The sequence below is a fragment of the Oncorhynchus clarkii genome, chromosome 24 (assembly GCF_045791955.1).
Source record: "Oncorhynchus clarkii lewisi isolate Uvic-CL-2024 chromosome 24, UVic_Ocla_1.0, whole genome shotgun sequence".
Lineage (NCBI taxonomy): Eukaryota > Metazoa > Chordata > Actinopteri > Salmoniformes > Salmonidae > Oncorhynchus > Oncorhynchus clarkii.
The window spans coordinates 14,081,670-14,109,124 of NC_092170.1; the positions used below are offsets into that span (position 1 = coordinate 14,081,670).

Here is a 27,455-nt window from a genome sequence, read left to right on the forward strand (position 1 = left end):
TGTCTGATCCTGTGTGCATCTCACCTCTGACTAGTAACATCCTGTTGTATATATTTGGCTCTGAACCAGTTAACGTCACCTTCCACATACAGTACAAGTCCCTAGAAGGAGTGTCTTTGTTCATTTGGCCATTTGTGTTGCAGGCTACCAGAGAGAGCTCAACTACAAGCATGACGATGGCTCCTACAGTGCCTTTGGGAAGAGCGATGAGTCTGGAAACACGTGGTCAGTTAAATTGTCCACACAGTCCTAATACCTTCTCTTAGATTATTCCTCAATTTACATTTGTTCGTTTTTTTAAGTCATAAAAATTTACATTAGATCAAAGGGGGTTGTAGTATGTAATCAAGGTAGGAATGTGATGGTCTCAAATCCATACTAGTATGTGCTATGGCAAATATAGTTGGCTTCAGCACATACAGTATGGCTACTGTTATCTAGAGTCTATGATCCATAGTTTAGGCAAGGCTCACGGCATCTAGTCCGTGTAACTCCAGTGACATCTGACCTGTGTCCTCTCAGGCTCACCTCCTTTGTGCTGAAGTCCTTTGGAGGGGCCAAGCCCTACATCTTTGTGGACCCCGCCCACATTGCCCAGGCCAAGGCCTGGTTGGCCAGTCACCAGCAGACGGATGGCTGCATCGCGTCAGTGGGGAAACTCTTCCATAACGGCATGAAGGTAAAGGGGAGTCAGAGCTCAGTGGGTAATAAGAGGAGTATTATACTGCTGCCACCAAATGTGAGAAGGTAACGTTATGGGCAGAGATTCAGCAGGAGGTTCTGGTGCAAGTGTCCCATTCTATTTAGAGTGCAATGGTGGAGTCTGCATAAAATCCTAGATGACTAACAAACAAAAGACTTGATAACAATACATAGTCTAACATCAAATATGAATACTTTACATAATTCATATTGCACTGACTTGTAGCACAATTTACTGTTCAGGAGGACCTTAGGACCCCACGTGTGCCCCAAAGGAGCACATACTGAGCACAAGAATCCCAAGCATGTTTTAGCCGGTCCTGAGAACACATCACCTCCCTAAAGGGACCTCAGTCTGACTAGTCCCAACAGCATTTGTGAATCTCCAAAACAATAGTTTTTTATCTTTGTGCACCATTATCATGTGAATGTTTTAAACAGTGCAATGTTTTTACCTGATATCAGCTGATATCAATGTGACTTTGAAACTAACACCTTGGAGTACTGTATGAAGTTTACTGGCATCCTTTGTTGTCATAGGGAGGGGTTGGGGATCAAGTGTCGCTCACTGCCTACATCACCGCTGCACTACTGGAGCTGGATGGCAACACTTCTGTGAGTTATCACCTCTTTCATATCCAAGTATTTTTAAAATCTTATTGATTAACAAGGCCACATTTGGTGCTTTTATCAAAACATAAACGGCCCTAGTGGATATTTCTGCTAGCCGTCCAACTACTTCACACAATTCTAAATAAGACGATATCACCCACACAACGCCTCACTTGCCATATATTCTAATTTGTTAAACATCCCAATATACAGTTCCTTCTGGAAAAGTATTCAGAACTGTTACATTAGCCTTAACATTTTTAAAATCCTCAGTGCTCTACACAAAATACACCATAATGACAAAGCAAACTGGTTTGTAGAAATGTTTGCAAATGTATTGAAAATAAAAAAAACAAATTCCTTATTTACACAAGTATTCAGATCTTCTGCAATGAGACTTGAGATTGAACTCAGGTGCATCCTGTTTCCATTGATCATTCTTGAGGTGTTTATACACCCTGATTGGAGTCCACTTTTGGTAAATTCAATTGATTGGACTTGATTTGGAAAGGTGCACACCTGTGTTATATATATAACAACACAGTTGACAGTGCATGCCAGAGCAAAAACCAAGCTGTGAGGTTGAAGGAATTGTCCATTGAGCTCCGAGACAGATCTGGGGAAGGGTACCAACACATTTCTGTAGCATTGAAGGTCCCCAAGAACAGTGGCTGCCATCATTCTTAAATTGAAAAAGTTTGGAAGCACAAAGACTCTTCCTAGAGCTGGCCGCCTAGCCAAACTGAGAAATCGGGGGAGAAGGGCCTTGGTCAGAGGTGACCAAGAACCTGATGGTCAGTCTGACAGAGTTTTGGTTGTCCTTCTGGAAGGTTCTCCCATCTCTGCAGCACTCCACCAATCAGGCCTTTATGGTAGAGTGTCCAGATGGAAGCGACTCCTCAGTAAAAGGCAGAACAGCCCACTTGGGGTTTGCGAAAAGACTCAGACCATGAGAAACAAGATTCTCTGGTCTGATGAAACCATGATTGAAATATTTTTCCTGAATTCCAAGTGTCACGTCTGGAAGAAACCTGGCAACATCTCTACGGTGAAGCATGGTGGTGGCAGCATGCTGTGGGGGTGTTTTTCAGTAGCAGGGACTGGGAGACTAGTCAGGATCAAGGAAAAGATGAACGGAGCAAAGTACAGAGGTCCGTGATGAAAACTTGCTCCAGAGTGCTCAGGACCTCTGACTGTTTTGCTTCTGGAGAGACCTGAAAATAGCTGTGCAGCAACGCTCCCCAACCAACCTGACAGAGCTTGAGAGGATCTGCAGAGAAGAATGGGAGAAAATCCATATGTTTTTATCCAATTATTCTCTGCATAGCCTCTCAAGCTCACTGTACACAGTATTCACTAGTTAATTTATTTATATTGCTAACATTATTCAGTACTCATACCCGTATTAAAAACGTGATGAAAGGGCTGCGTTGTATTCATTAGGGAGTGCAATGGACAACCCATTTCTATTGGTCCAGATATTCCCTTCCAGTTTCAATCAGTGCTCCTCTGTTTGGTGCCTAATAAACACAATCATGTCTGTGGGTGTGTCAGGACCCCATGGTGGAGAAGAGTCTGATGTGTCTGAAGGCAGCAGTGTCTGACAAGCTGGAGAACACCTACACCATGGCCCTGCTATCGTACACCTTCACCCTGGCCCAAAACCAGGACATGAGGGCCAAGCTCATCACCCACCTGGACAAGATAGCTGCTACCTCCGGTATGTCTTGTCTCTTTGTGAAAATGTCTCTCTACCTTTCTGACTGCTGGGAAACTGACAATGAAAATTCCCACAGGTGGCAATCGTCACTGGGAGAGACCAGGGGCTTCTGGGACGAAGACGGACTCTCTGGAGGTGGAGATGACATCCTATGTGCTGCTGGCGCTGCTCTCCGGTCCCACCATGCCAGGCTTTGGGCTGGACTACTCCACTGGCATCGTCCGCTGGCTGGCCCAGCAGCAGAACCCCTACGGAGGATTCGCCTCCACCCAGGTACTTTATTGGTCTGGTAGACATTTATTCACTCTAGCAACTCCTCTGCCAATAGATCCTACTGTTAGTACATGGCCAAACATGGATCACACCAAATCCTTGTTTGTATATGAAATGTAGCAAATTGGACATTTGTATTAAAGCCTTTACAATAATTTCACAACGCCCTCTGTCACCAGGACACAGTGGTAGCACTGCAGGCCCTGGCCAAGTACGGTGCTGCCACCTTCAGTCCAGAGGGTGCCAGTACAGTCAGTGTGAGCTCGTCCGGCGGCCTGAAGATGAAGTTTACTGTGAATCAGAACAACAGGCTGCTCTATCAGGAGGAGCAGCTGAGGGAGGTCCCTGGGGACTACAACATCAAGGCACAGGGCAAGAGCTGCGTGTTTGTGCAGGTCAGGCTCCAGCCGTTTTTCCCTTTGCTGCCTCTCAGTACTGCGTGTACTGAGTATCTGGTTTGTGTTCAGTAGAGCACACTGTTGCACAACAACTAACGGTTCAACCCTAGAATTTCAGCAGTAATGGAAATGCATGTGTGCTACTGTTCATTGAAATGTGTTGTTGATTTCATGCATCTCAGTAGTATCGTCTGTCTTTTCAGATCGCCATGCACTACAATATTCCCCCTCCTCCTGACTTCTCTGCTTTCAACATCTCAACAGAGACTCTTGGGAAATGTGACGGCACCCAGAAATCTCTGATCGTGTCTGTGGCTGTCAGGTACAGTGGTATTCCTTTTACCCTTGAAATAGCAGCAGAAAATAATGACTGAACCACCAGTGTGTAGATGCATGTTTAAAGCTGCACTAACTTTTTCGGCGACCTGACCAAATTCATGTAGAAATTAGTTATAGATCTGTCGTTCTCATTGACAGCAAGTCAAAGAAGTGCTAGGGTCTGTTCTGTGCTTCCCATTTAAGTATTGTTTTCATCTTCTACTTTCGGGTTTTGAACGGCATAAAATAAACCTGTTTGGTTACTGAAAATATATTTCAAAGGGGTTTAGATGGTCCAATGATTTTCTTGTTTTGTCACTAAATTTCTACTAGTTAGTTTAAGCAATCAGGAAATGGCGGAGCGATTCCTGCATATTTGCACCTTTTAAGATAATATCCATCCTTCATCTGACTCTGACTGACAGGTACAATGGTCGGCGAGAGGAGACCAACATGGTGATCATCAATGTCAAGCTTCTCTCCGGCTTCGTCTTGGACAAGTCCTCCCTCGGGCCTGTGAGTCAATAAGAGAACCTCAGTTGAAGGGAACACCCTTTAATCAGGGCCAGGAGTTTTACCAGTTTAGGGAACACTCCTGGCCCTAAGTATATCCCCTTGAGGATTAGTTGATGTTTAACATGATAATGGTGTCTGTTCTAATTGTAATGCCAGTAGTTATCCTTCGAAACTATCAGTTGAACTTTCTGACACGATCTTATCCTGTGTTCTGTTCTTCCAGTTGAAAAATGACCCCACTGTCAAACGTGTTGACCTGGAGGAAGGACATGTCATCATCTACCTAGATGGGGTAGGAACATGAATAATGAATGTTGCATCTAAACGGGGCTGTCTATCGGTTACAGAACCTAGTTGGATGTGGTCTCATTTGCATCTACACACTGGATTTAACTTGAACAGTAACATCAAAGTAAGACTGTAGTGGAGGTTTTATATAGTAACACTATGTGAATCTATAACATTGAACTGCAATGTCAAATGTATTATTCCTTTTCTTCCAGCTCAAGCAGAAGGAAACGAAGACGTACAGCCTGGCCATAGAGGAGGATGTGCCTGTGAGGAATCTGAAACCAGCTGTGGTGAAAGTGTATGACTACTACCAGACAAGTAAGAATTCCATCTAACACAGTGAAATGGGTAGGGTTGCCAAGAACTTCAAATAAATGACGTGGTTTTCCCGAAATCCCGACTGGAGGATTGACAGAAAAGGGAGAATAAGCAAGATATCCATTATCCTCCAATCAGGATTTATGGAATACCAGGGTATTTAAGTTTCCTGTAATTCTGCAACCTTAAGTGATTTCATTCGCAGAAAACATTGTGCTCCCCAAGGGTTATCATAATCTTTTTCCATTTGAGAAAGAGTATCAGTTTAACACTCAACTAGATATTAGACCGTGTGTCAAACCCATTCCAGAGGGCCGAGTGGGAGTTTTTGCTCCGCCCTTGTAAATGTTTGAATTAAGGTGACCTATTTATTTGTTATTTTACCAGGTAAGTTGACTGAACACATTCTCATTTGCAGCAACGACCTGGGGAATAGTTACAGGGGAGAGGAGGGGGATGAAATTAGTAGGGAAGTCCCCTCACCTGGTTGTCTACAACTTAATTGAGAGAAACTAAATCCAGCAGATGAGGCCCTCCATTAAATGAGTGACACCCCTTGGATTAGACCATAAGTTAGCTTTTACTAGAAATGCACTGTGATGTAATATAAACTCAGCAAAAAAAATGTCCTCACTGTCAACTGCATTTGTTTTCAGTAAACTTAACATGTTCATACAAATATTTAAACAACTAAGACATGTTACTCCAAGGCACCTGCAAGTTCCCGGATACTTCTGGTGGGAATGGCCCTCCGATCCAACAGGTCCCAGACGTGCTCAATAGGATTGAGATCCGGGCTCTTCACTGGCCATGGCAGAACACGCACAGAACGAGCAGTATGGCTGGTGGTATTGTCATGCTAAGATGAGCCTGCAGGAAGGGTACCACATGAGGGAGGATGTCTTCCCTTTAACACACAGCGTTGTTGAGAGAGCTTGTCATTGCAGGCATGTCCAACGATGCTGTGACGCACCGCCCCAGACCACGACGGACCCGCCAACTCGATCCTGCGCAAGAGTACAGGTCTCGGCGTAACGCTCCTTCTTTCGGCGATAAACTCAAATCCAACCATCACCCCTGGTGAGACAGAACTGCTACTTGTCAGTGCAGAGCACTTTTTGCCTGTCCTGGCTGGTCCGCGCCCATAGGCGACGTTGTTGCCGGTGATGTCTGACGACCTGCCGTAAAAACAGGCCTACAAGACTTCAGTCCAGCCTATTGCGGACAGTCTGAGCACTGATGGAGGGATTGTGCGTTCCTGGTGTAACTTGGGCAGTTGTTGCCATACCGATCCTGTGCAGGTGTTACACGTGGTCTGCCACTACGAGGATGATCAGCTGTCCGTCCTGTCTTAGGCGTCTCACAGTACGGACATTGCAATTTATTGCCTTGGCCACATCTGCAGTCCTCATGCCTCCGGCGCATTCACGCTGTCAGTGTATTAACGACCATTCCAGAAGCATAGGAAAGTGTTAACTCTTACTAATCTTTGATAAACAAAGGGACGCTTTTTTTTTGTCTAATGGAATACCAGTTTCCAAACCACCCCATTCTCTGAAATATTTACCACTGGCATACGTGTCAAGGTTACGTACATAACTCCAGTTCATTGAAAGGAAACAAGACATCACCAGTATGGGCCCATTTGTTCACCCCTGCAGTGGGAAGGAATTATCATTATAAAGGAACTGACCTCTGCATTCTCTTTTCTGTTCCCAGGTGATGAAGCTGTAAGTGAATACAGCTCCCCATGTGCAGAGTAGGTACATAACAAACTACATTTCTAATACTTTAATTTCACAAACTGAAATTTGTCAGTTAAGCAGTTTTTTTTATAGGGAGTAAAATCCTAGGCAAAGCAGGGAATATTCTATTGATTGTCATTTTCACAGGTGACCGTCAATGAAGTGTGACAGACAGCCGATCAAGCTGACTGGACCTGAGCTCAGCCATTTGCTTTCCTATTTAGGAAGAGCTCATAAAATGGAGGTGTTCTATTTGGTGCTTACAGTTCCTGGTTGACCAACTTGTAATCTGTTTAACATTAAGTGAACACAATTGAATAGCTGGGCCTTAAGCTTTTACCTCGACTTCTGTTGTAATCCTGCTATTAAAGTGATTGTAGTGTTTCTACTGCAAATTGAAATGTTAATAAAACCATGCTATGGATTCAAACCAGACTCTAACATTTGTGTTTTAATAGATCTGAATTGAGAATCCATACATGACAGTGTACAGTCAACATATGGTGTGTCAGATGGGAGCTATGTTCTACAGTGCGGGAGACAAGATGTATACTGTTAACTGAAGTGTCTTGGCCATTAGACTTCTTTTGAAATGTATTTTTGTACAATACTGTTTGAATGAGTGACATTTTACAGTATAAAACCTTTTTCTAACACTGAACATTTGGTTATACCCATTTCGGTGGGGAAAATATATCAAGGTCTTTTCTCACACTTGAGTGACATGGTTAACCTGCTTGAGGTACTATAAACCATAAAGAAATACATTCAGAATCCTTTACAATGTCAAGCTACCAGATCATGACCTTCTAAAGTGGAAGCAATTTGACCTGGCGTCACCACCTATCAAATCTACAGGGGGGCTGGAACTTACTGTTCAGTGACAATACCCGACTAGGATTATGACCTCAAGGCACAGAATGATTAGCATTATTGTACTGTTTAGTCTCAGTGGAATGGCTGTCATTAGTGGAATCTAGCTCAACAGTTTGTCTTCCTCACTGGTTTCAATTAGGTTTATTCCACTATTCCAGTGTAAAAAAAAAAAGTGAACGATTAGACACGGATACACACAGTAGGTCTCACAAGCAAGAGCATGTAACACTCAATTTGGCAAAAATAAAGGCTTTTGAGCGGAAAGTCTGACATTGGTTATATACAGTGTCTTTTTCAATCTGCGGGCAGGAGCAAGTAGAAAAACGTCTATTGTAAAGTGATTTAAAAATAGATAATGAACGTAACAAAAGGCAATTTCCCAATACTGGGAGGGATAAGGCCTGAGTCTATTGAAGTGTGTCCCAGCCGTCTCCTTATGATCGTTTCACTGCTAGGCCACCGTACACAAGTCTCTTAGTTCATGAACTGCGTGTAGCCCTCGGCTCCAGTTACTATAACATCCATCCATATCCTCATGGCCTCCGGGGCAGAGGCCACCATGTAGTAGAGTCTGTCGTGAGTCTTCACACAGAAGGTCAACGAGGGATTGGGGCTCTGGGATTGCAGGGGAGAGAGAGGTCAAAAGGTCAGTAATGTGGCGGTTAGACCAGTAAACGAAAGGTTGCAGGTACAAATCTGTTCTGCCCCTGAACAGGCAGTTAACTAGGCAAGTCAGTTAAGAACAGTAGGTTAAAGGTTACATTGTCTCCGATTCAACTACAGTACTAAAGCTTGGTTACAAATAAATTAATTAGTACAATGGGTGCACTACAATCAAATATCTTAAACAACCCCAAAACCTGTATTACATTTGCCCATATCTTTTTTTTCAAAAACATTGTCTCGATGGACAATGGGGCATCTATGCCGACAGTCACACTACTGAACCTGTTAAGAATTCAGCCTTACGCTGCGCAATCACACGCCTCTCTTCGAAACTAAGGCAGGAGCTCAAAACAGGATGCAGGACAGTCCACATACCATAAGACACCCAATGCACATTTTACAGTTGCACACATGCACTTAGAGTTCATAAGCTATATACACACACCTGGATAATCCACCCATATTTAGTATGTTTTAATTGAAGGGACAGATTCAAACAACCAATTCCACAGAGGAAGGGAATTATCACTAAGGCTTGCTTTGGCAAACAACTCCAATGCGAGGATCCAGAGGTGCACTGTTCTGTAATGGCTGTGGGTTTTTATTCTGTCTTGTATTAAACATGCATGAGCACACCCCTGGTGGGTATTCAATGGAATATGTAGAGCTGACACAAATCCTTATTCCACATGACACACTTGGGTAAAGAGGGCAGTGAACAAGCAATGGGTGAGTTCACAGACAAAAGTGGTACGTACATTGGTCAAATTGAGGTTGAAAAATCTTTTCTGTGAAACCAGCCAGTAAAAGCAAAAGAGTGAGAAGAGAAATGAAAGATTGGAAGAAGCAGAATGTGTGTAAAACTAAACATCTCAGAGAGAAATATTGCATCAGTACAGCGAAAATATAAAAAGAAAAGTGATTATAGAAGATTTCATTTGGTTCTCCGAGTGTTGGGTAGAAAGTACCTTCGTGGCGCTACGCAGGTGATCGTAATAGACCTCTTCAATGGCCTGGAAATAGATGACTCCTTTCAGTTTGGTCTCGTGCTTGTCTGTTGAGTAAATTAACATGACAAAATGCTTGGGTAAAAATATCACATTTGTGTTTCTTTGATGACAGAGCGAGAGAAAGTCATGGAATATACTATATGTAGTGTAAAGGGGCAATGTTCCCCCTTTAGTGGAGACTGCATTCACAGTAAACACGGAATGTCTGCTTAAATCAGAAATGACCTTTAATTTATAAATCGCAGAATTTGTAATGCTTCAGCGATGCAGATTGAATAGAGCCCCTGATTTCGAAATTCTACCCTCATGGTAAAATATAGCAGCTCATTTCATCAACCACTACAAAAACACAACCAGGGGTAACTTTATGCCCCCTTTACCTTCAGGCATAAACTGCACTAGATCATTGCTACAGAAAAATAATAAAACCGTAACTTTCTAGGAAAAGTAGTTGCAATTTTAAATTGAATAATTATTTTATAATTTGCATATTACTGTATCTAAAGCCTGCTACCAAAGCGCTACCCACAAATGTGTATTTCCCTTCTTTATCCTAATGCTCATCTCTATCAAACTCATTTACACCACCTTTCACAAATAAAGTCTACATTAAGGTCAAAGGGTATGAATATGCCATCTACTGTATCTCCCATTGGCTCGATCCGAGCATTAACAGCGCACTAATGTGCTTGTATATAAATGGCAGCATTTTCCTTACCAACGTAATAGGAGAAGGTCCTTTTGAGGCGGTCGAAGACAAACCAGCGTTTCTTCCACGACTTGATCTTGCCGCCCATCTTGACCAGGTAACCCTTACACATCTTGTCTGTGAGGATCACGTGGTAAGAGGTCTCCACGTTGTGGCCGGATGACTCGATGTGGGAGCGCAGGTCAAACTCCTCCTTGCGGATGGGCAGGTAACGAGTCATAGGACGGGCCTGAGGAAAGGAGGAAACAAACTTGTAACGAGTTTTTCAAAAGCCTGTACGACTAACAAGATGAGAGAAACTGTATATTATTTTTGTTTGGATTTGTGTTATTGGGCCTCAGGCTCACCTGGGAGAAGTTCTTGCTCCTCATCTTCACCTCCTTGTCCACCAGCTGCTGCCTGTGCACCGTCTCGTCCTGCAGCCTCTTCTCAGCCTCCTCGCGCCGCCTCCTCTCCTCCTCCAGCATCTGCCTACGGGCATGGCTCTCTCGCTCCTGGAGAGAAGGTGGAAAAAGATCATGAACATTGACAACTGCCGATGGCCTCAAAGTACTTTACAGATACCCAGCCTAAAACCTCAAAGACCAGGCAATGCAGAGGCACAGGAAAAACTCCTTAGAATGCAGGAAACTGGGAAGAAACAGAGGAATCAGGCTCCGAGGGGTGGCCAGTCCTAATCTGGCTGTAACACTGAAGTAAGACATCAGTATGGGATCTGATAGGAAGCTAGCCATGGCATGTGAGGTAGTGTCTTACTCTGGATTCTATGAGCCTGGCCTTCTCTAGGTGGGCTTCCTTCAGCATCTTCTCCATCTCCTCGATCTTCAGCGCATCCATCCCACTGGCACTGCAAACCAGACACAGTCAGAGATACATCTCAAATAGCAATGACATCCATCATTCAATATAATTATGGGTTACAGTGTATTAATACTCTTAAGTCCGAAAACCGTTCTGAAAATCCACCCCCAAAATGGCTAAAGATCATCAAGCTTCTTACATAGGAACAAAGAGGATTAAGTAAGTCCTAAAAAGCAGTTCATCACTGGTCATAAAAACAGTAACTTACTATGTGGACACTAACTACCGCAAACAGTTATTAACTATCACCGAGTGTTATAAAATGGGTCATGAAATGTGTAGCTGTTTAGAGATTCAATGCTGTATACACTGGAAATGTCCCGTCTTGGCCAGGTGGTGCAAGGTTGTGTTCATTAAGGTCAACATTCTAAAACGTTTTGCAACAGAAGACGAATGACTGTTTCTCATTGGACATGTCCAGATAGTAACCACTTCACTCCGCTTTGGACAGTTTATTTTCCATTTCCTGCCTACTGAACACAACCCTAATGAGTGCTTAGGCCTGATGATTACAAGCAATCTTGGATGTCCTGTTTAAAGTGGAGAAACAGCTGTGCTTTCACCAGGTGCAAAGGGAATGTACACATCTGTCCTGTCTATGTGCGACCACACACATCCTACCCTTTCATATCAACTGGCTCAGAGCAACCACTATCTGTGCAGTGTCTTTAACTAGTCATTTGACTATATTTCAGCAGTCACTCACCCAAATGTTTAACTGGCCAAAATACAAATGTTGACTTTTAACCAATCACAGACAGTAAAGGGAACATCCCTTCTGCTGTAGCCTACACATGTATCCAGTGTTGCATCCCAAATAGCACCCTATTCCCTATATAGTGCACTACTTTTGACCAAAGCTCATAGGCTCTGGTCAAAAGTAGTGCACTATATAAGGAATAGGGAGCCATTTGGGCACAACCCAGTGTGTTCACCTAAGCCAGGATCATAAAATATGCTGAATAAATTATTTGGGAGGAAGGCAGTGTTCAGCAAACAGTCTCTGGCATGTGTTTACGGAAGAGTGTTTCGCTGTTCATTATGGTCGGCGATAATTCATGCACGACAACAAACTTGACGAGTTCTGTATGAACTGGGAATACCTTTTGACTGTGATAAAGACGGCATGATTGAACTAGATTAAGAGAAATATTTTCAATTTTTCACACTATCGTGTCGACTAAAACCAAACTGTGCCGCCTCGAATACTTTACACATCAACCTTTTCCGCATGGTTCCAGCACACCAGCTCAGGACAGACAACCTGGGTTAGTTCTGCTCAGTAGTGTAAAAGGCCCTATATTGTACGTTAAATATCCAGTAGAATAGTGATAACAGTGGATGGACAACAGCTGAGCAGACACAGGCTTCTTTTGTCACTATTAGACAGACTAATGATACGCGACACAGCTTAACAGATGGTGCACAATTCACAGTCAGACAGGACGTGGGGAGGAGTCATTTGACCCATGTGGTTACTTGTCGGAGATCCCTTGGCAGAAATTACCCAGTGTGAGTGTGTTCCAGGATATGCATGTGTGTGTTTCTCTGACCTGGACATGTTGTCGGGGGAGCAGGCCGAGTTGTTGCCTGTGGAGACGCTGGTGTCCATGCTGTCGGAGCTCTCCAGGCTCAGTGTGTCGTACGGCTGCTCGCCCGCCGATGGCGGCTGGTGGTGCAGGATGGAGTGGTGCACCATGGGAGGGCCGTGGGCGTGTGAGGGGGCGTAGAGGTGGGTCTGAGAGCCGTGGAGCGCATCCCACTGGCACTGGGCCTCCACTGCAGCCCGCTGCTTCAGCTCAGCCAATCGACGCCGCTGCTCCTCGATCACCTGTTGGCCTGAGGGTGGAGGGAGAGAAATGATCTGTGGGTTGCTTGATCTCATCCAGGGATACCCTATCATGTCAGTTCTAGGATGTATGGCAGCCCTCTCAGCATGCAGACACACATACTCACCCCCTAACCAACTCTCACACACACATGATTCATATCCACTTGCCAAGCAAAAAGTCATGATCATCAGCATCACCCGGCTATGAAGGGGCAGTAAACCTAAAGATTGCCTGTGAGTCCATGTAAAGTAGGATACCACAGGTCAGCGACAGATGAAACCAGGCCCCACACATACATCAAACATACAACATATATGTACTTGGCATTATCAAAAGCCCAAGCTCAATTCAACCAGCAACATGTTTCCTCATCACCAAAGCTTCCGTAAGTACAGTAGCAGCAAAAATACCAATACTACATGATCAAGTAACCCAAGGAAGTCATCTTCAATTCAAACCCATGCTCGCTATCCATCATATAACTGACAGACATCTAAAAACAGCTGCAAAGTTAAAAGGGGAACAAAAGGTGGCCCCGACAGATGAAAAGCACTGCTTCCACCAAACGCATGCATTGTTGATTCTCAGCAGGAGGATGGAGACAGACAAGAACATGGAGAAGAAGGGAGAGTTTATATGAGTTGAACACGAGACCAAACCCACTCCCAGGTTGAGTGGTCTGTCTGTCTATTTGTCTGTCTGTGGGATTGTCCATGGTGGAGCAGGGAGACTCAGACGTGGAAGGCAAGGAGGACTCTGTGGCAGAGAGTGGAGGACAGTAATGGAGAGAGGGATGGTTGGGATGGAGGAACAGATAGACAGGGTGACAGAGAGACAAACAGGACAACATGGTGGTTAAAAAGGAGCTGGAGGAGGCAACCATGGAGGAAGAGACTGGGTGAGGGGGAAGTGGGGTGATGGAGACAGGGACAGGGTGTGGTTTCTCTGAAGCATGACAGGAAATCTTGAAATGACAGACAACAAATGTGGTTAACAGAAACCTGGAGAGGACCATCTTAAAACACATAACTATACTAGTTCCATGTTGATGTTTACTGCTGGAACCCTAGAAGGAAACTCTTGCCTCAGACCAGAACATGGGACAGAGTAGCCTGGTGTAAACCTCCCAAAAGGCGGTTACCTTTCTGCTGTAAGGCTAGCGCTCTCTTGGTCTCTATGTCCTGCATGGTGGCAGCCAAGTTCCGTGGCAAACTGCCTGTACTGTTGGGAACCATCAGTGGGCTCTGGAAGGATACAAAAGAAGGAGAGTGATTGATTAAATTCAAAATTGGGGCGGCAGGGTAGCCTAGTGGTTAGAGCGTTGGACTAGTAACCGAAAGGTTGCAAGTTCATATCCCCGAGCTGACAAATCTGTCGTTCTGCTCCTGAACAGGCAGTTAACCCACTGTTCCTAGGCTGTCATTGAAATTAAGAATTTGTTCTTAACTGACTTGCCTGGTTAAATAAAGGTAAATGAAAAAACAACAACGAAAAACACATACAACAAAATGTTACATATCAATGCAATGCAACACATATTAAAAACCATCAAGGTTTACACAAAAATACTTACTTCCAGCGTGGTCGTCACTGACTGGCCAAGAAGACATCCAGTGAATGGGACTTACATAAAGCATTTTTAACATTTTATTTCACCTTTATTTAACCAGGTAGGGCTAGTTGAGAACAAGTTCTCATTTACAACTGCGACCTGGCCAAGATAAAGCAAAGTGCGACACAGACAACCACACATGGAATATGCTATGCATTAACCTTTGACGCATGACAACAGCTACAGATAAACATCAAGCTCTCGTTCTTGTGAGCAATATAATCTAATACTATCAAATGTAATCTGATACTATCATGTAACACATGCCTGTTGTTGTTTACCAGTATATAACCATATGCTAGGTCTAATCAATCACCAGGTGACCGGAGCAGGATACATACACGATATACACCAAAGTATCTGGACACCCCTTCAAATTAGTGGATTCAGCTATTTCGAGCACACAGCCATGCAATCTCCATAGACAAACGTTGGCAGTAGATTGGCCAGTGACTTTCAACGTGGCACCGTCATAAGATGCCATCTTTCCAACAAGTCAGTTTGTCAAATTTCTGCCCTGCTAGAGGTGCCCCAGTCAACTGTAAGAGCCATTATTGTGAAGTGGAAACTTCTTGGGGTAACAACGGTTCAGCCGCGAAGTGGTTGGACACACAAGCTCACAGAACGGAACCGCAGAGTGCTGAAGCGCGTAAAAATCATCTGTCCTCGGTTGCAACACTCACTACTGAGTTTCAAATTGCCTCTGGAAGCAACGTCAGCACAAGAACTGTTCGTCGGGAGCTTCATGAAATGGGTTTCCATGGCCGAGCATAGCCACACACAAGCCTAACATCACCATGTGCAATGCCAAGCGTTGGCTGGAGTGGTGTAATGTGTGCCGCCATTGGACTCTGCAGCAGTGGAAACGCATTTTCTGGAGTGATGAATCACGCTTTAGCATCTGGCAGTCCGACAGACAAAATATGGGCGGATGCCAGGAGAATGCTACCTGCCCGAATGCATAGTGGCAACTGTAAAGTTTGGTGGAGGAGGAATAATGGTCTGGGGCTGTTTTCATGGTTCGGGCTATACCCCTTTAAAAAAAAGTCATAGCGCTACAGCACACAATTACATTCTAGATGATTCTGTGCTTCCAACTTTGTTGGGGAAGGCCCTTTCCTGTTTCAGCATGACAATGCCCCCGTGCACAAAGCGAGGTCCATACAGAAATGGTTTGTCGGGCCTCCCGGGTTGCAGTGGTTAAGGGCGCTGTACTGCAGCGTCAGCTGTGCCACCAGAGACTCTGGGTTCGCGCCCAGGCTCTGACGCAACCGGCCGCGACCAGGAGGTCTGTGGGGCGACGCACAATTGGCCCAGAGTCGTCCGGGTTATGGAGGGCTTGTCCGGTAGGGATATCATTGACGCATCGCGCACCAGCGACTCCTGTTGCGGGCCGGGCGCAGTGCGCGCTAACCAAGGTTGCCAGGTGCACGGTGTTTCCTCCGACACATTGGTGCGGCTGGTTTCCGAGCTGGATGCGCGCTGTGTTAAGAAGAAGTGCGGCTTGGTTGGGTTGTGTATCGGAGGACGCATGACTTTCAACCTTCGTCTCTCCCGAGCCCGTACAGAAGTTGTAGCGATGAGACAAGATAGTAGCTACTAAACAATTGGATACCACGAAATTGGGGAGAAAAAGGGGTAAAATTCACACACAGAAAAAACACACAAAAAATTTTAAAAAATGGTTTGTCGAGATCGGTGTGGAAGAACTTGACTGGCATGCACAGAACCCTGACCTCAACCCCATCGAACGCCTTTGGGATTAATTGGAACTCTGAATGCAAGCCAGGCCTAACTGCCCAACATCAGTGCCCGACCTCACTAATGCTCTTGTGGATGATTGGCAGATAGTCCCCGCAGCAAAGTTCCAACATCTAGTGAAAAGCCTTCCCAGAAGAATGGAGGCTGTTATAGCAGCAAAGGGGACACCAACTCCATATTAATGGCCATGATTTTGGAATGAGATGTTCAACTGGCAGGTGTCCACATACATTTGGTCATGTAGTGTACCTTCAAATTGATTGTGTACAAGGGCCCTATGTGCTTGTAGCCTTTTCTCATGGAAACTGAACTATTATGATGAAGCTAGCTAAATCACAAGATTACAGCAAATGGCCTCAGAAGAGTACTACACAATCCAGCCATGAACTTGACCACCCTCCAACACCAGTACCTTCTATTTTCATTTGGTTGTATGCATTTTAGGCCTGAGTAGGATGCAATTCAGATTTAGCAGCAAATGTGTACTATTCAAATGAGCCTTAAATAATAATAGTTGATTACTACATCATCGCTGAAGACCCTACTAGCCAACCAGTAGTGATGGAGCGGAGGTGATGAGGTTTACCTTGGAGGTTGTGTTGCGTCCCAGTGTAGTGGCTACGTACTGCAGATGGGATCCGGAGCCTGCTTTGGGTTGATGTACCGTCTGTCCAGCATCACTGTCCAGCTTGGAACGGAACCCCTGGGAGGAGGAGTGAAGACGGTCCAGGATCAGCTATCAAACGCCGTAGACTCATTTTTTTGAGGTTACCGCGCACATAGTAAAACATGTATTACATTAAATGGAATGAGGAATATAAACTGTGGTGCTTATTCCAAACTTGTCTGGTGGGAGATGCTGTGAGAAGTAGAGAGTAGAGTACAAATACAAAACAATAGGTTTCTAAAGCATTTCAAAAAAGGCACATTTATTGACATTTCAATTCAACCAACATATTGATTGACATCTTCGAAATGCTAAAGCAACCTACTTTTGGTGAGTGAACTTTAATTGCTACTACTACTACTACTACTACTACTACTACTACTACTACTGTCATCAGACACAGCCAGAGACAGTGATTATTACGTCAGCACCAGCAGCATCCTTTTTATTGGTGGTCCTTTGATTCCTCCCACAGGTGTAATGACAGAGTCAGTGTCAAAGTGCTTTACTGGCAGATGTCAGTGTGTAACCACAACCTTCAGGTGGTTCGTCCCACAACCTCAGTTGGCCATACAGCATGAGGTCTTATGGCTTTTCATTGTGCCAGTAAATCATCAGAGATTGATTGCAGTCTAGGCTATACCCAGGTTAGGGTCAATTTAGTACTTGGAATTGACCTCAACCCTTTGGATGTGCTTGTGTGTACTGTAGTATAACCTGGTAGTAAATTTAATACAATGCACATAATACAGGATCACTTTTGAAGATTCAACCCGGTTGAACATTTTATATTCCAGTGCAATGTAATGACATCCATGAGTGGTACTACTGCTTGATTGAATACTGACAAAACATACTAACAGATTACCGTAAAGCATGTGGAAGATGCTTAAAGAATTCACAACGCATGAGTGACATGCAAGCCCAGACAGACCATCATTGATATATTAAATCAATCAACAAAGCACAATGCACTTGGAAAAGCCATTTTCATGGGAAGACAGAACAGAAACAATGGAAGAGGGGAGGAAGAGAAAGGAGAAGGCAGCGCCTCTGAGAATTACCTGCATAGGCCTGCGAGTGGATAGAGGTTTAGCTGGGAGAGGGGGAGGGGGGCAGAGCTGGCTGCTCTCCACAGCAGCCATCACCTCCTGGTACCACTGCTCTAAATCGAGAGTGGGGATTTGAGGCCTACTGCACTCTGGCTGATACTGGAGGGCCGCAGTTAAGAGTCCACAGTAAGAGGCAGCAGAGATGCAGAAAACAGAGTGGACAGAGCAAGGGAGTGGAGGAGGAAGAGAATTAAGAAAATAAAGCATTAATGAGCAAATAAGAGGATCTGTTAAAGTGATAGAAATATTAATATTTTTCTAAATGTTATGTTTTTTGTGTGTGTCAATGTTCATCTTCTTGAAATATCAGCAAATGCTAACATAAAAGTGTCTCAATGGGGAAACACTAGTTGAAATGACGTCAATAGAACCAGTTTACAACCAATTACAAACATGATTGAAAACTGGTTGTAATGACGTCATTCCAACCAGCTTTGGCCACTGGGGTAGAGGGGGCATTCAGGGCATCTTCAAACGAGAGGTGGAGGAGAGGTGGGTGAGAAGAAACAGAGCGAGAGACCAGACACACCTCAACAGAGAGAGAGGGGGAGGAGCCGTGACGAAAGGAGAGGCAGGAGAAGGCGGGGTCTCCAGCTCCTGACTGGAGGGGCCGGAGAGGAGAGGTAGGGGAGGACTCGACCTTCGGCATCCCAAAGAACTGAGTTAACTGGCCCACAGTCACGTACTCCTTTCATTCAGGGAGCCACAGATAGTAAGGCAGACAGGAGGTCAAAGGGCAAAGAAGGAAAGAGGGAAACAACGGCAGAGGACACGTCAACAGGGAGGAAAACAGCAGCAACAAGGACAGTGAAATAGATGGCAGTAAACCTGACTCACACATGGATAGTCTTTCTATAATATCAACCCATCGTACCATCCAGACCTGGCTCAAATACATATGTCAAATACTTGAGCTGTGCTTGATTCAGTTTGCCTGGTACAATAGAATCAATGAAAAAGCTCCAAAAGTGCAAGCCCCAAGCTAAATCAAGCTCACCTAAAATACTGGCAAGTACTTGAATGCATATGACATCCAGTGCATTCAGAAAGTGTTCAGACCACTTCCCTTTTTCCACATTTTATTACGTTACAGCCTTATTCTAAATTTGATGACAAAGCGAAAACAGTTTTTTTGACATTTTTGGGAGACGAGTCAGGATCGAGGGAAATATGAACGGATCAAAGTACAGAAAGATCCTTGATGAAAACCTGCTCCAGGACCTCAGACTGGGGCAAAGGTTCATCTTCCATCAGGACAACGACCGTAAGCACACAGCCAAGAAAACGCAGGACTGGCTTCGGGACAAGTCTCTAAATATCCTTGAGTGGCCCAGCCAGAGCCCGGACGAACCCGGTCTAACATCAAAAAGCTGTGCAGCGATGCTCCCTATCCAACCTGACAGAGCTTGAGAGGATCTTCAGAGAAGAATGGGAGAAACTCCCCAAATACAGGTGTATTTACAAGGCTGTAATCGCTGCCAAAGGTACTTCAACAAAGTACTGAGTAAAGGGTCTGAATACTTCTGTAAATGTTATTTTTTATTTTTAATACTTTTTTTATTTATTTATTCTAAAAACCTGTTTTAGCTATGTCATTATGGGGTATTGTGTGTAGATTGATAAGGGAAAACAACTATTTCATCCATTTTAGAATAAGGTTGTAACGTAACCAAATGTGGAAAAAGTCAAGGAGTCTGAATACTTTCCGAATGCACTGTATGTAGTTGATCCAGGTCTGGTACCATTATCCTCATTCAGTAATGCAGAAGAGCTGATTATATCAAGGACAGGGCCATTTAGCAGAAAGCCAATACACTACAGTAAGCTACCTAGAAGCGGACAGCTAGAGAGAGGAGCAACAGGTGAAAGAATGAAAAGATGGAGTGAGAGAAAGAGAGAAACAGAAACCGAGGGCAAGTGATAAGGAGAGATAGAGAGGCATCGTGAGAGAGAGAGAGGGCAATGGTACCTCGCAGGGTACAGCTGCATCTAGGGTGAGCGAGAGGCCGTGCTGAGCAGAGGTGGTGAGTTGGGTGTCATGGCAATCACTCCCAAACATCTCATAGACATCAGAGAGCTTCATGTACTCCTGAGAGCCAACGCAAAGCAACGCAAAGCAACGCAAACCAAACAGGACAAGAGGCCATGAGCTCACTCCATGACACGTCCTTTTCATAACATGAATACTCATACACACACGGATGTGCACCCATATCAAAAATGTGCTCGTGCAGATACCTACTTTACAACCTTCTGGGACAAGATGCTGTTTTATCGTGTTTTTAAAACAAACACATAAGCTTGTGTGAAAAGCACGAACAACTATATGAACGGAAAAAAACAAAGAACACAGCACTTCTCTACCCTATAATTTCCCAAGGCTCACATCCAGCTGGAGAAGTGAAAACACGTGGTGAAAGAATACAATAACAGAGATGTCAACAAGCTCTACCCATCTTCAAAGGATAGCAAAATGCTAATAGAGAGAAGTGCACTACACAAGCCAAACAGAGTAGTACACTTCAATGAGAGAAAGCACTGTGCATGTGAGCCTCTGGCTAAACCTTCACACAAACACAGCATCTTAACATCCCAGTTGTAGCAAGAGTTGTTTATGCTTTTCCCCATTCTAAAAGTTGAAGAGATAACATCAATTAAAATGTCCATAGTTCATCCAACAGACCAAGTATTTCATAAAGACAAACAATGACGGCATTCAAATCAGTATTGTACTTCCAGGGCCTCACACCGAATGTGTTTTTACATATGGGGGGTGGGGTGCAATTTGCTGGGAGTGATTGGGTGTAACAAGACATAACTCACAGACTTCTGAAAGACCCACTCCTTAATGAAAAAACAACATTAAAAACACCAGCCTCAGAACTTGGTTTCCTATAAAGCTGTAAATATCACAGAGTGGGCCTTTAAGTTTTAGACGAACAGACTGTGCATAGGGGGGTTACAGTGAGTGAGCTCAGGTGTCATGCAGGAACAGTTACACTGACAGTCTGGTTACCTCTGTCGGGCTGCCCCCTGGGTATAACCGAGAGGCGGTGCTTAAATAGGAAGCAGCGGGACGGCAGAGAGGATGCTGGGAGTGGGAGTCCTCTAACAGGTCAGTCTGGCTGATATGGAGCAATTCCTGTTTCAATAGGAAGTCAGGGACACTGGTTTCAGCTCCTGTTGCTGTAGTGTACAGTTACGGTGTGTGTCCCTCTAACTTACACTAGGTGCCAATACAGTACTGGGATAATAAGTGTCAATCACAAAAACATAGGTGTTATGTACAATGAGTGCCCCTGTAAGGGTTATACTCAGTTTAATATGGCTAGTTTACAGTGGTCTAAAAGAGCCCATTATATCCAATTTAACAATGAAACTGATAGGCATCTCATGTAATGAACTTGCTCTAAATGCATGAGAACGCAGGTTGATAGGTTGTGTCCGAATGGGAGTTTAGCACGAGACTAATTGGTTCATGTTTTCAGAATAAACAACGCAGCCCAGGGATTCAGGCCAGATTTATATCTCACTGGCCTGAGTTGAGATATTATGTGCAATCCACCATCAAATTGCAGATGTTTCCAATCCCAAAAAATACATCAGTCGGATCTGAATTATCCGATCAAAGCAGTTTGACTGATGTTATCAACTGTATCCGACCACAATGTAAAACAAGGTCATACTTCACAAGCCGACACTACATCGTGTTAAACACAGTAAATAAATGGTTACTCTGGCACACAAGCAGTAGAACAAGCACACACCAGACCAACACCTGAGGTAAAAAAGTCCTATTGACCAGTTAAACAACCTCAACTATGAAAACCATAACATTTCTCTTAAAGCCACAGTCTGTCATTTTGTACTTGAAGTAATGTTGCACTCATGGGAAATAAATCATTGAGGACAACAGATGTATCATAGAAATCTAGTAGCCTACTATTTACAAATGAAAATATCTAGGAGTGCATTTTCTCCATTGTTAATTTTTGTTGGTAGTCTTTGTTGGTCTTTCACAAATTAAGGAGTGTGGCTTTTAGACAAGTGATCAGAGTGGAGGTCCGTTCATCCGTCTGGGTCATGATAGATAACTGATATCTGTAGGAGTGACCTCTTAGTCGGTAAGACAAACACCCCTCACCTCTTTCATGGTGCTGGAACACTTAGGGAAAGATCTTCCTCCGGTAAGGCTGAGGTACCTCTTCTCTAAGGCCGATAGCCTCTCTTTCTCCTGGAACACAGAGACACCAGAAACACATGAGACTGTGACAAGACCAAAGGACAGCTTACCTCACCCATCACTATGCCCTGGTTACAGTATGCTCGTATTAAGACATAGCTTCTTGTACCTTACATTACTGAAAGTATGTAAGTATCTGACTCTGTCCTGATTATGGATTGCCATAGTTTCTTTCCCAAATTAGAAAATGTGCCACTGCAGAGGACAAGCCGGGGACAAGGCAGCACATGTGCCGAGTAATGAAGTGAAATGTCTTACAAATGGGAAATCCGCCAACGAGCTCTTAATTAATTGACTTAATATGAGGTGGCTGGCATGGCACATTGCCCTGCATGTGGTAATGTATTTGTGTGTGATTCTCACATTGTCAAATAAGACCAGAGAGCGATAATGATTCAAATTAGTTATTTTCAAAAGTGGTTTCATGGTCAAAAGTGGTTTCACAATGTCATTTCTGTATATGAGTAGATTGTAGAGTGGCTGCTGGGACAGATATGAACTGTATTGTAATGTTACCTTATGGAGAATCTGCAGGGTAAGGTTCCTGTCCTTAGCCAGCCTGTCACACTCCTGAGAAGCCTGCTGTCCCAGCTGACTGACCTGGCCATCCAGAGCTGCCACCTTGTCCTGGAAGACATGTTTAGAGCGTTATTGCTGAATTAAAGGGGTACTCAACAAGATGACAAATATACACTACACCAAAAACAAAGCAGTAATGGTCTATCATGTCTTTGTCAGGTATCCCCACCAACACCATTCTTGACGTGAATAATCATACTATTTACACTCAACCTGGAAAGGTATTTGGCCATCATCAGAAATTAGGATGTTTCTCTGACAGACATTCATATTCACAGCTCCAGATATGATGAAGGGTTGCCAGAATAGATAGGAGCAGCCATTGTGGTCCAGTCCATTACCTTCCTCTTGGCCACGCTGGTGTGGTACTCAGCCCTCTCCTGCAGCAGCTGCTGGCTGATGGTCTCCCTCTCCTCCTCCAGGCTGCTTTCTCTCTCCAGCTGCTGGAACTCCAGGTCCTCAAACTGTTTTGTCTCTGACTCCAGGGTCTCGCCCTCCTGTCGAACCCCACACAGAGCCCATCACAATGGGTTACAACCACACCAGGCCTCAGCCTCCTATAATATACCGTTTTCACACTGCTGAGCCAAGCAAAGCCGAGCTGTATTTGGCTGGCCTGGTAACGTATTCATCCATTCGCCATAGATGCTAGAATTGTGCTAGAAAGCACAATGTGTGGAGAACATACCCGAGCCAGCAGAGTCTGGTGTGGTTGGCACAATAGTGTGAAAAGGGTTCTAAAGTACTAACATCTACCAACCCCAAGAGACAGACAGACAGACCCACAAGGTCACCACAGGGTCACCCCCTCCGCCCCCGCCTTGCTCTCTCCAATGACCATGCTCCTGAGCCGGGGCGGTCAAGGCCCAAGCCAAGCCAGCACAACCAGGGGCGGTAGGTAGGCCACAGAAAGAACGTGATTCAGAAGAGTACTGCGTTGTCATTTTAGACAGACTAAGCTGCATATGGAGGTTCTATCTAAGGATTGGTGGAGTTCTGTTTGGCACTATATGACTACTTTGATCATGCTTTGATAGACTTTAATATTATGTTGTTTGGGTTAACTTTACTATTAGACTCTTTATTGTGTCCTTGGTTTGTACTTCACTATGCCACCAATACAGAAGCACCATACCCTTGTGAAAATGATGTGGTATACACAGCTATCAATATTACAGGCATTCTGCTCATGTGAGTCTAATAAGTTGGAACATTTTCTAGCCCAGTAGTTTGATTGATTGGTGACAAGCAGTCTTCTCTGCTGCACCAATACTAATCCCAAAAATGAGAAACCAAAAGGGCCATCTATATGTTACGAAAGGTAATACTGTGCTTTTACTGTAGTAATACTTAAGTACTATCTTCATACTGCATTTTATAGCTGATTTGAATGTGAGAACCCAACTGAATGTCTTGACCCTTTAGATCGATAAACCCAAGAAACACACACACATATTTGTGAGAGAGGGCCACTTATGCTTTGGAGGGGGAAAGACGAGGGCCTGCCCTTGTGGTCAGTTCATCGGAGCGTTACTGACGATAACGAGTGAAGGCTCGGGGCGTCGGAACACTTATGTCATCACTGACATCTCCAGACCCTCGTGTTTGGAGAGCAGGTCACTCAAGGGCCCCTGTCGTACCTCTGAAGGATGTCTTCAGCAAACTTGGGACGTGTTCATCAGTGCACGCAACGGAAAACATTTGTACATGTAGTCAGTCAGCCAATGTGTCATGCTACTCTACGTGGATAGGACAGCAAAGTGAATAGAGCTAACGTGCTAAATGTAATTGGCTGATAAATAGTTGCACTGCCTGACAAAATGCAAGATTCACTTTCTATGGACTGACTTTTCAGAGAGCTGACGATATAAAACATTATTCAGACACAAAACACACATTTCCATTCAGAGGAAAGATTTGAAAAGAGAGTAGGACAGGAAGTGGAGGTGGTAAGTGCCGACATTAATAGATTAGTAAGCAGTTATTAAGGGGTTATAAGCCATCACAAATCAAGAAGAGAGGGATGCTTCCAGACTCAGAGACTGTATCAACCAGACAGACAACACACACTCCTGTGTGAAACGCATGCAATGCACATATGACCCAGAAATCACCACAATGCAGCACCTCGCCCCGACGTCACCAGACGCCATTTTGACACTCCTCCCGTTTGCTCAGAGGCAAAGCACATAGGTGTGGTGGAGAGAGGGGAAATTCCAGCAGCTTGTGGCATTAGCACGTAGGCAAGGGGCTAAAGGGGTAAAGGTCCCAGTAACTCTATCTGAGGAGATATGCACCAGGTCTTATCATCATACCAAGATAGTGTAGCCTACTATGCAGCAATCACCGACTGGCATCTGGCATAATCATTAAGGGCAGGTTTCCCGTACACAGATTAAGCCTAGTCCAGAGCTATGAAGCACTTTCAATGTAGAATCTCCATTGAGCATACTTTTTAGTCTAGGTCTAGGTTTAATCTGTGTCCAGGAAACCTACCCTAAATTGGTATGCCATCTTCTTGGATGTTAGGAATGTTTTACATTAGTTATCATATAATTAGAATTCCAGTTCAGTATCTTTGACAGTTAAGTGCAGCATTCTATGCACTATATCCAGGAGCTCAGTAGACATACTTGTAAATCCATAAGTATACAACTTCAGCTTCTCCTGAACATGTAATTCTCTTACGGGGTACTTTAATAATCTGGAGGTAAGTATACTCTAATAGCGATGTGGCGCTGCTGGAATTTCCCTTGATAAATCGTGGATAGGTGTAGCTCCGAGACAAGGGTGGAGGTAGTGGGTGGGGGCGTGGTACGCTTGCTGTCTCTGGGGGTGGGTCTCAGGGGTGGTTGAGCTGATGGTCTTGGTGGTGGATTGACGACTGACCCTTTTGAGCTGTTCCTGTAACTGCTCCCTCAGTGACTCGGGGCAGTTATGAAGCTGGTTCTTCAGCTCACTGTAACCCTCCTGGAGGCTCGCCAGGGCTCGGCGCTCTGCGTCAACATTTGCCCTCTCCTAGAAAGAGAACACACCGTCCGGGGTGGGAGGGAGGAGATGAAGTGGGGGACAACAGAGAGAAAGCAAAAAAAACACACCTGCTCAAATCCACGCCATGCAAAAAGCTTCCGATGTTAGAGGTCACAACAGTGGATAAGCCAAAAGTGACATGGGGCATCTATGGAGTTTATAATACTGTGAAATCAATCCCCCAGTGACTAACTTTAAAAGTGCTGGACTGTAGGGCCGTGTTCATTAGGGCACAACGCTGAAAACCTTTAAAAATGCTTTGCAATAGAAAGCCAAAATGTCCTCCTTGTTTAAGTCAGTTTTCCCCACCATTCGGTGCCTAATAAAACATGTCCCATGCCTCAAACAGGTCTGAACAGACTTCTTGTTCACAGACATTTCTAAGTTGCAGGGTTCGATGCTCATGAAAACACTGGTCTGCGATTGAAAAGGAGATGTTGCTATTTCATCAAACATGAAATGGGAAGTGTATTTGTTTTGGCTCAGCTGTTTTTTCACGTCAGATTGCTCTATTTTGGGTGGTGACTTTTTTTCTGAAGAGATTTTCATGTGGCTTTAAAATGATGATTATTATTATTAGCCCATCCAGATTCTCATGTGACTTTGGTATGAATACTTTAGGCCAGTCCAGATAGTTTTGAACAGGTTTAGAACTGGATGTAGGCATTGCCTGAATGATCTTTGTTGTTATTGCATTTGAGTGCAGGCGGTGTCAGCATGGGTAACTCTAGTGCGCTACACCACTGCCTTACTGACACCCAGGCTGTGATATCAAAACCCCTGGAGGGAATAGAATAGCTCTCCTCGCCTCCTTCGAAACACAATGGATGGTCAAAATGGAAAAACCTTGGATATTTTTCTCCAACATGTTTTGAGAAGAAGAGAGGATGTGTGGAATAAGGAGAGACAGAGTTTGGGTCTGATTGTAGTGAAAGCGCCTTGTAAACTACCCCTAGAGGGCCACCACTGTATAGACAGTAGACTAGACCATGCAGGAGAGAGAGGGAAACATTCTGCAGAATCTTTTTTTATCATTACTGCATTCTCTAAAGTCAGTCGGTGGGAGAGGGGTGTGGGCGGTTCTTTGGGGTTGGAGTGGCACTCCTTTTCTCCAATCTGCCTAACTGTCACCCTGCTCTGGCTCCACCTCTGTCTGTGACCAATGGCAATAAAAGTAGAGAAGGCGACAATACAATACAGGTCGTTTTCCTAGTTGAAGCTTTTGTTTTAATTCGTAGCTGAGACAGAACCGTGAGACCCTGACGGTCTTACTTGAACACAGGAAGCAGGACACTCTCCGAAATGGTCAGTAATATACAAATCACAAGATTTAAAAGAGCCTTAAGGAAAGCCAAGAAAATCCCCCATTTCAGGTTGTCAGTTTAAGTGTGTCAACATAAAGCCTATACGAGTGGAGTGACATGACTAGCTGAAACAACAGAGTTGTGTAAAGCCTTCACATAGAGACCCTCTGTAATGTTGTAAACTATGTGGTGGACAGATATACTTTTAGTAGCAAGCCACTCATACCCACTAGCATCCAGTCTCAGCTTCAGCCAAGTAGAAACCCAAAGGACCGATTCATACCTATGTCCCAAATGGCA

The 27,455-nt window shown here is 44.3% G+C and overlaps 2 protein-coding genes across 23 annotated transcripts in view; one reads left to right on the top strand and one right to left on the bottom strand.

The window, feature by feature from the left end:
• Window positions 1–6,911, top strand: part of LOC139382246 (alpha-2-macroglobulin-like) — a 37,965-nt gene extending 31,054 nt beyond the window's left edge. Inside the window, exons 25-35 of the mRNA XM_071126114.1 lie at window positions 144–225; window positions 523–679; window positions 1,243–1,317; window positions 2,869–3,034; window positions 3,111–3,307; window positions 3,487–3,702; window positions 3,909–4,027; window positions 4,449–4,539; window positions 4,763–4,831; window positions 5,043–5,148; window positions 6,868–6,911. Of these exons, the coding sequence (XP_070982215.1) occupies window positions 144–225; window positions 523–679; window positions 1,243–1,317; window positions 2,869–3,034; window positions 3,111–3,307; window positions 3,487–3,702; window positions 3,909–4,027; window positions 4,449–4,539; window positions 4,763–4,831; window positions 5,043–5,148; window positions 6,868–6,911 (1,322 nt within the window). The remainder of the gene's footprint in view (window positions 1–143; window positions 226–522; window positions 680–1,242; window positions 1,318–2,868; window positions 3,035–3,110; window positions 3,308–3,486; window positions 3,703–3,908; window positions 4,028–4,448; window positions 4,540–4,762; window positions 4,832–5,042; window positions 5,149–6,867) is intronic.
• Window positions 6,912–6,924: 13 nt separating this feature from the next.
• The window catches only part of LOC139383126 (pleckstrin homology-like domain, family B, member 1b), a 95,933-nt gene continuing 75,402 nt past the window's right edge, over window positions 6,925–27,455 (bottom strand). For 4 of the 22 annotated variants that reach the window (XM_071127455.1, XM_071127453.1, XM_071127464.1 and 1 more), the window contains 14 exons: window positions 23,163–23,318; window positions 22,759–22,869; window positions 22,144–22,233; window positions 18,529–18,687; window positions 17,952–18,098; window positions 16,807–16,923; window positions 13,989–14,091; window positions 12,569–12,854; window positions 10,911–11,001; window positions 10,502–10,648; window positions 10,164–10,383; window positions 9,404–9,489; window positions 9,194–9,223; window positions 7,332–8,384 (listed from right to left, as the gene is read on the bottom strand). In XM_071127455.1, the coding sequence (XP_070983556.1) occupies window positions 8,244–8,384; window positions 9,194–9,223; window positions 9,404–9,489; window positions 10,164–10,383; window positions 10,502–10,648; window positions 10,911–11,001; window positions 12,569–12,854; window positions 13,989–14,091; window positions 16,807–16,923; window positions 17,952–18,098; window positions 18,529–18,687; window positions 22,144–22,233; window positions 22,759–22,869; window positions 23,163–23,318 (1,884 nt within the window). In that variant the 3' untranslated portion in view covers window positions 7,332–8,243. Of the gene's footprint in view, window positions 8,385–9,193; window positions 9,224–9,403; window positions 9,490–10,163; window positions 10,384–10,501; window positions 10,649–10,910; window positions 11,002–12,568; window positions 13,604–13,988; window positions 14,092–16,806; window positions 16,924–17,951; window positions 18,099–18,528; window positions 18,688–22,143; window positions 22,234–22,758; window positions 22,870–23,162; window positions 23,319–25,710; window positions 25,840–27,455 lie in introns of those variants that run through there. The other 18 variants (XM_071127452.1, XM_071127451.1, XM_071127449.1 and 15 more) reach the window with 9 other exon arrangements.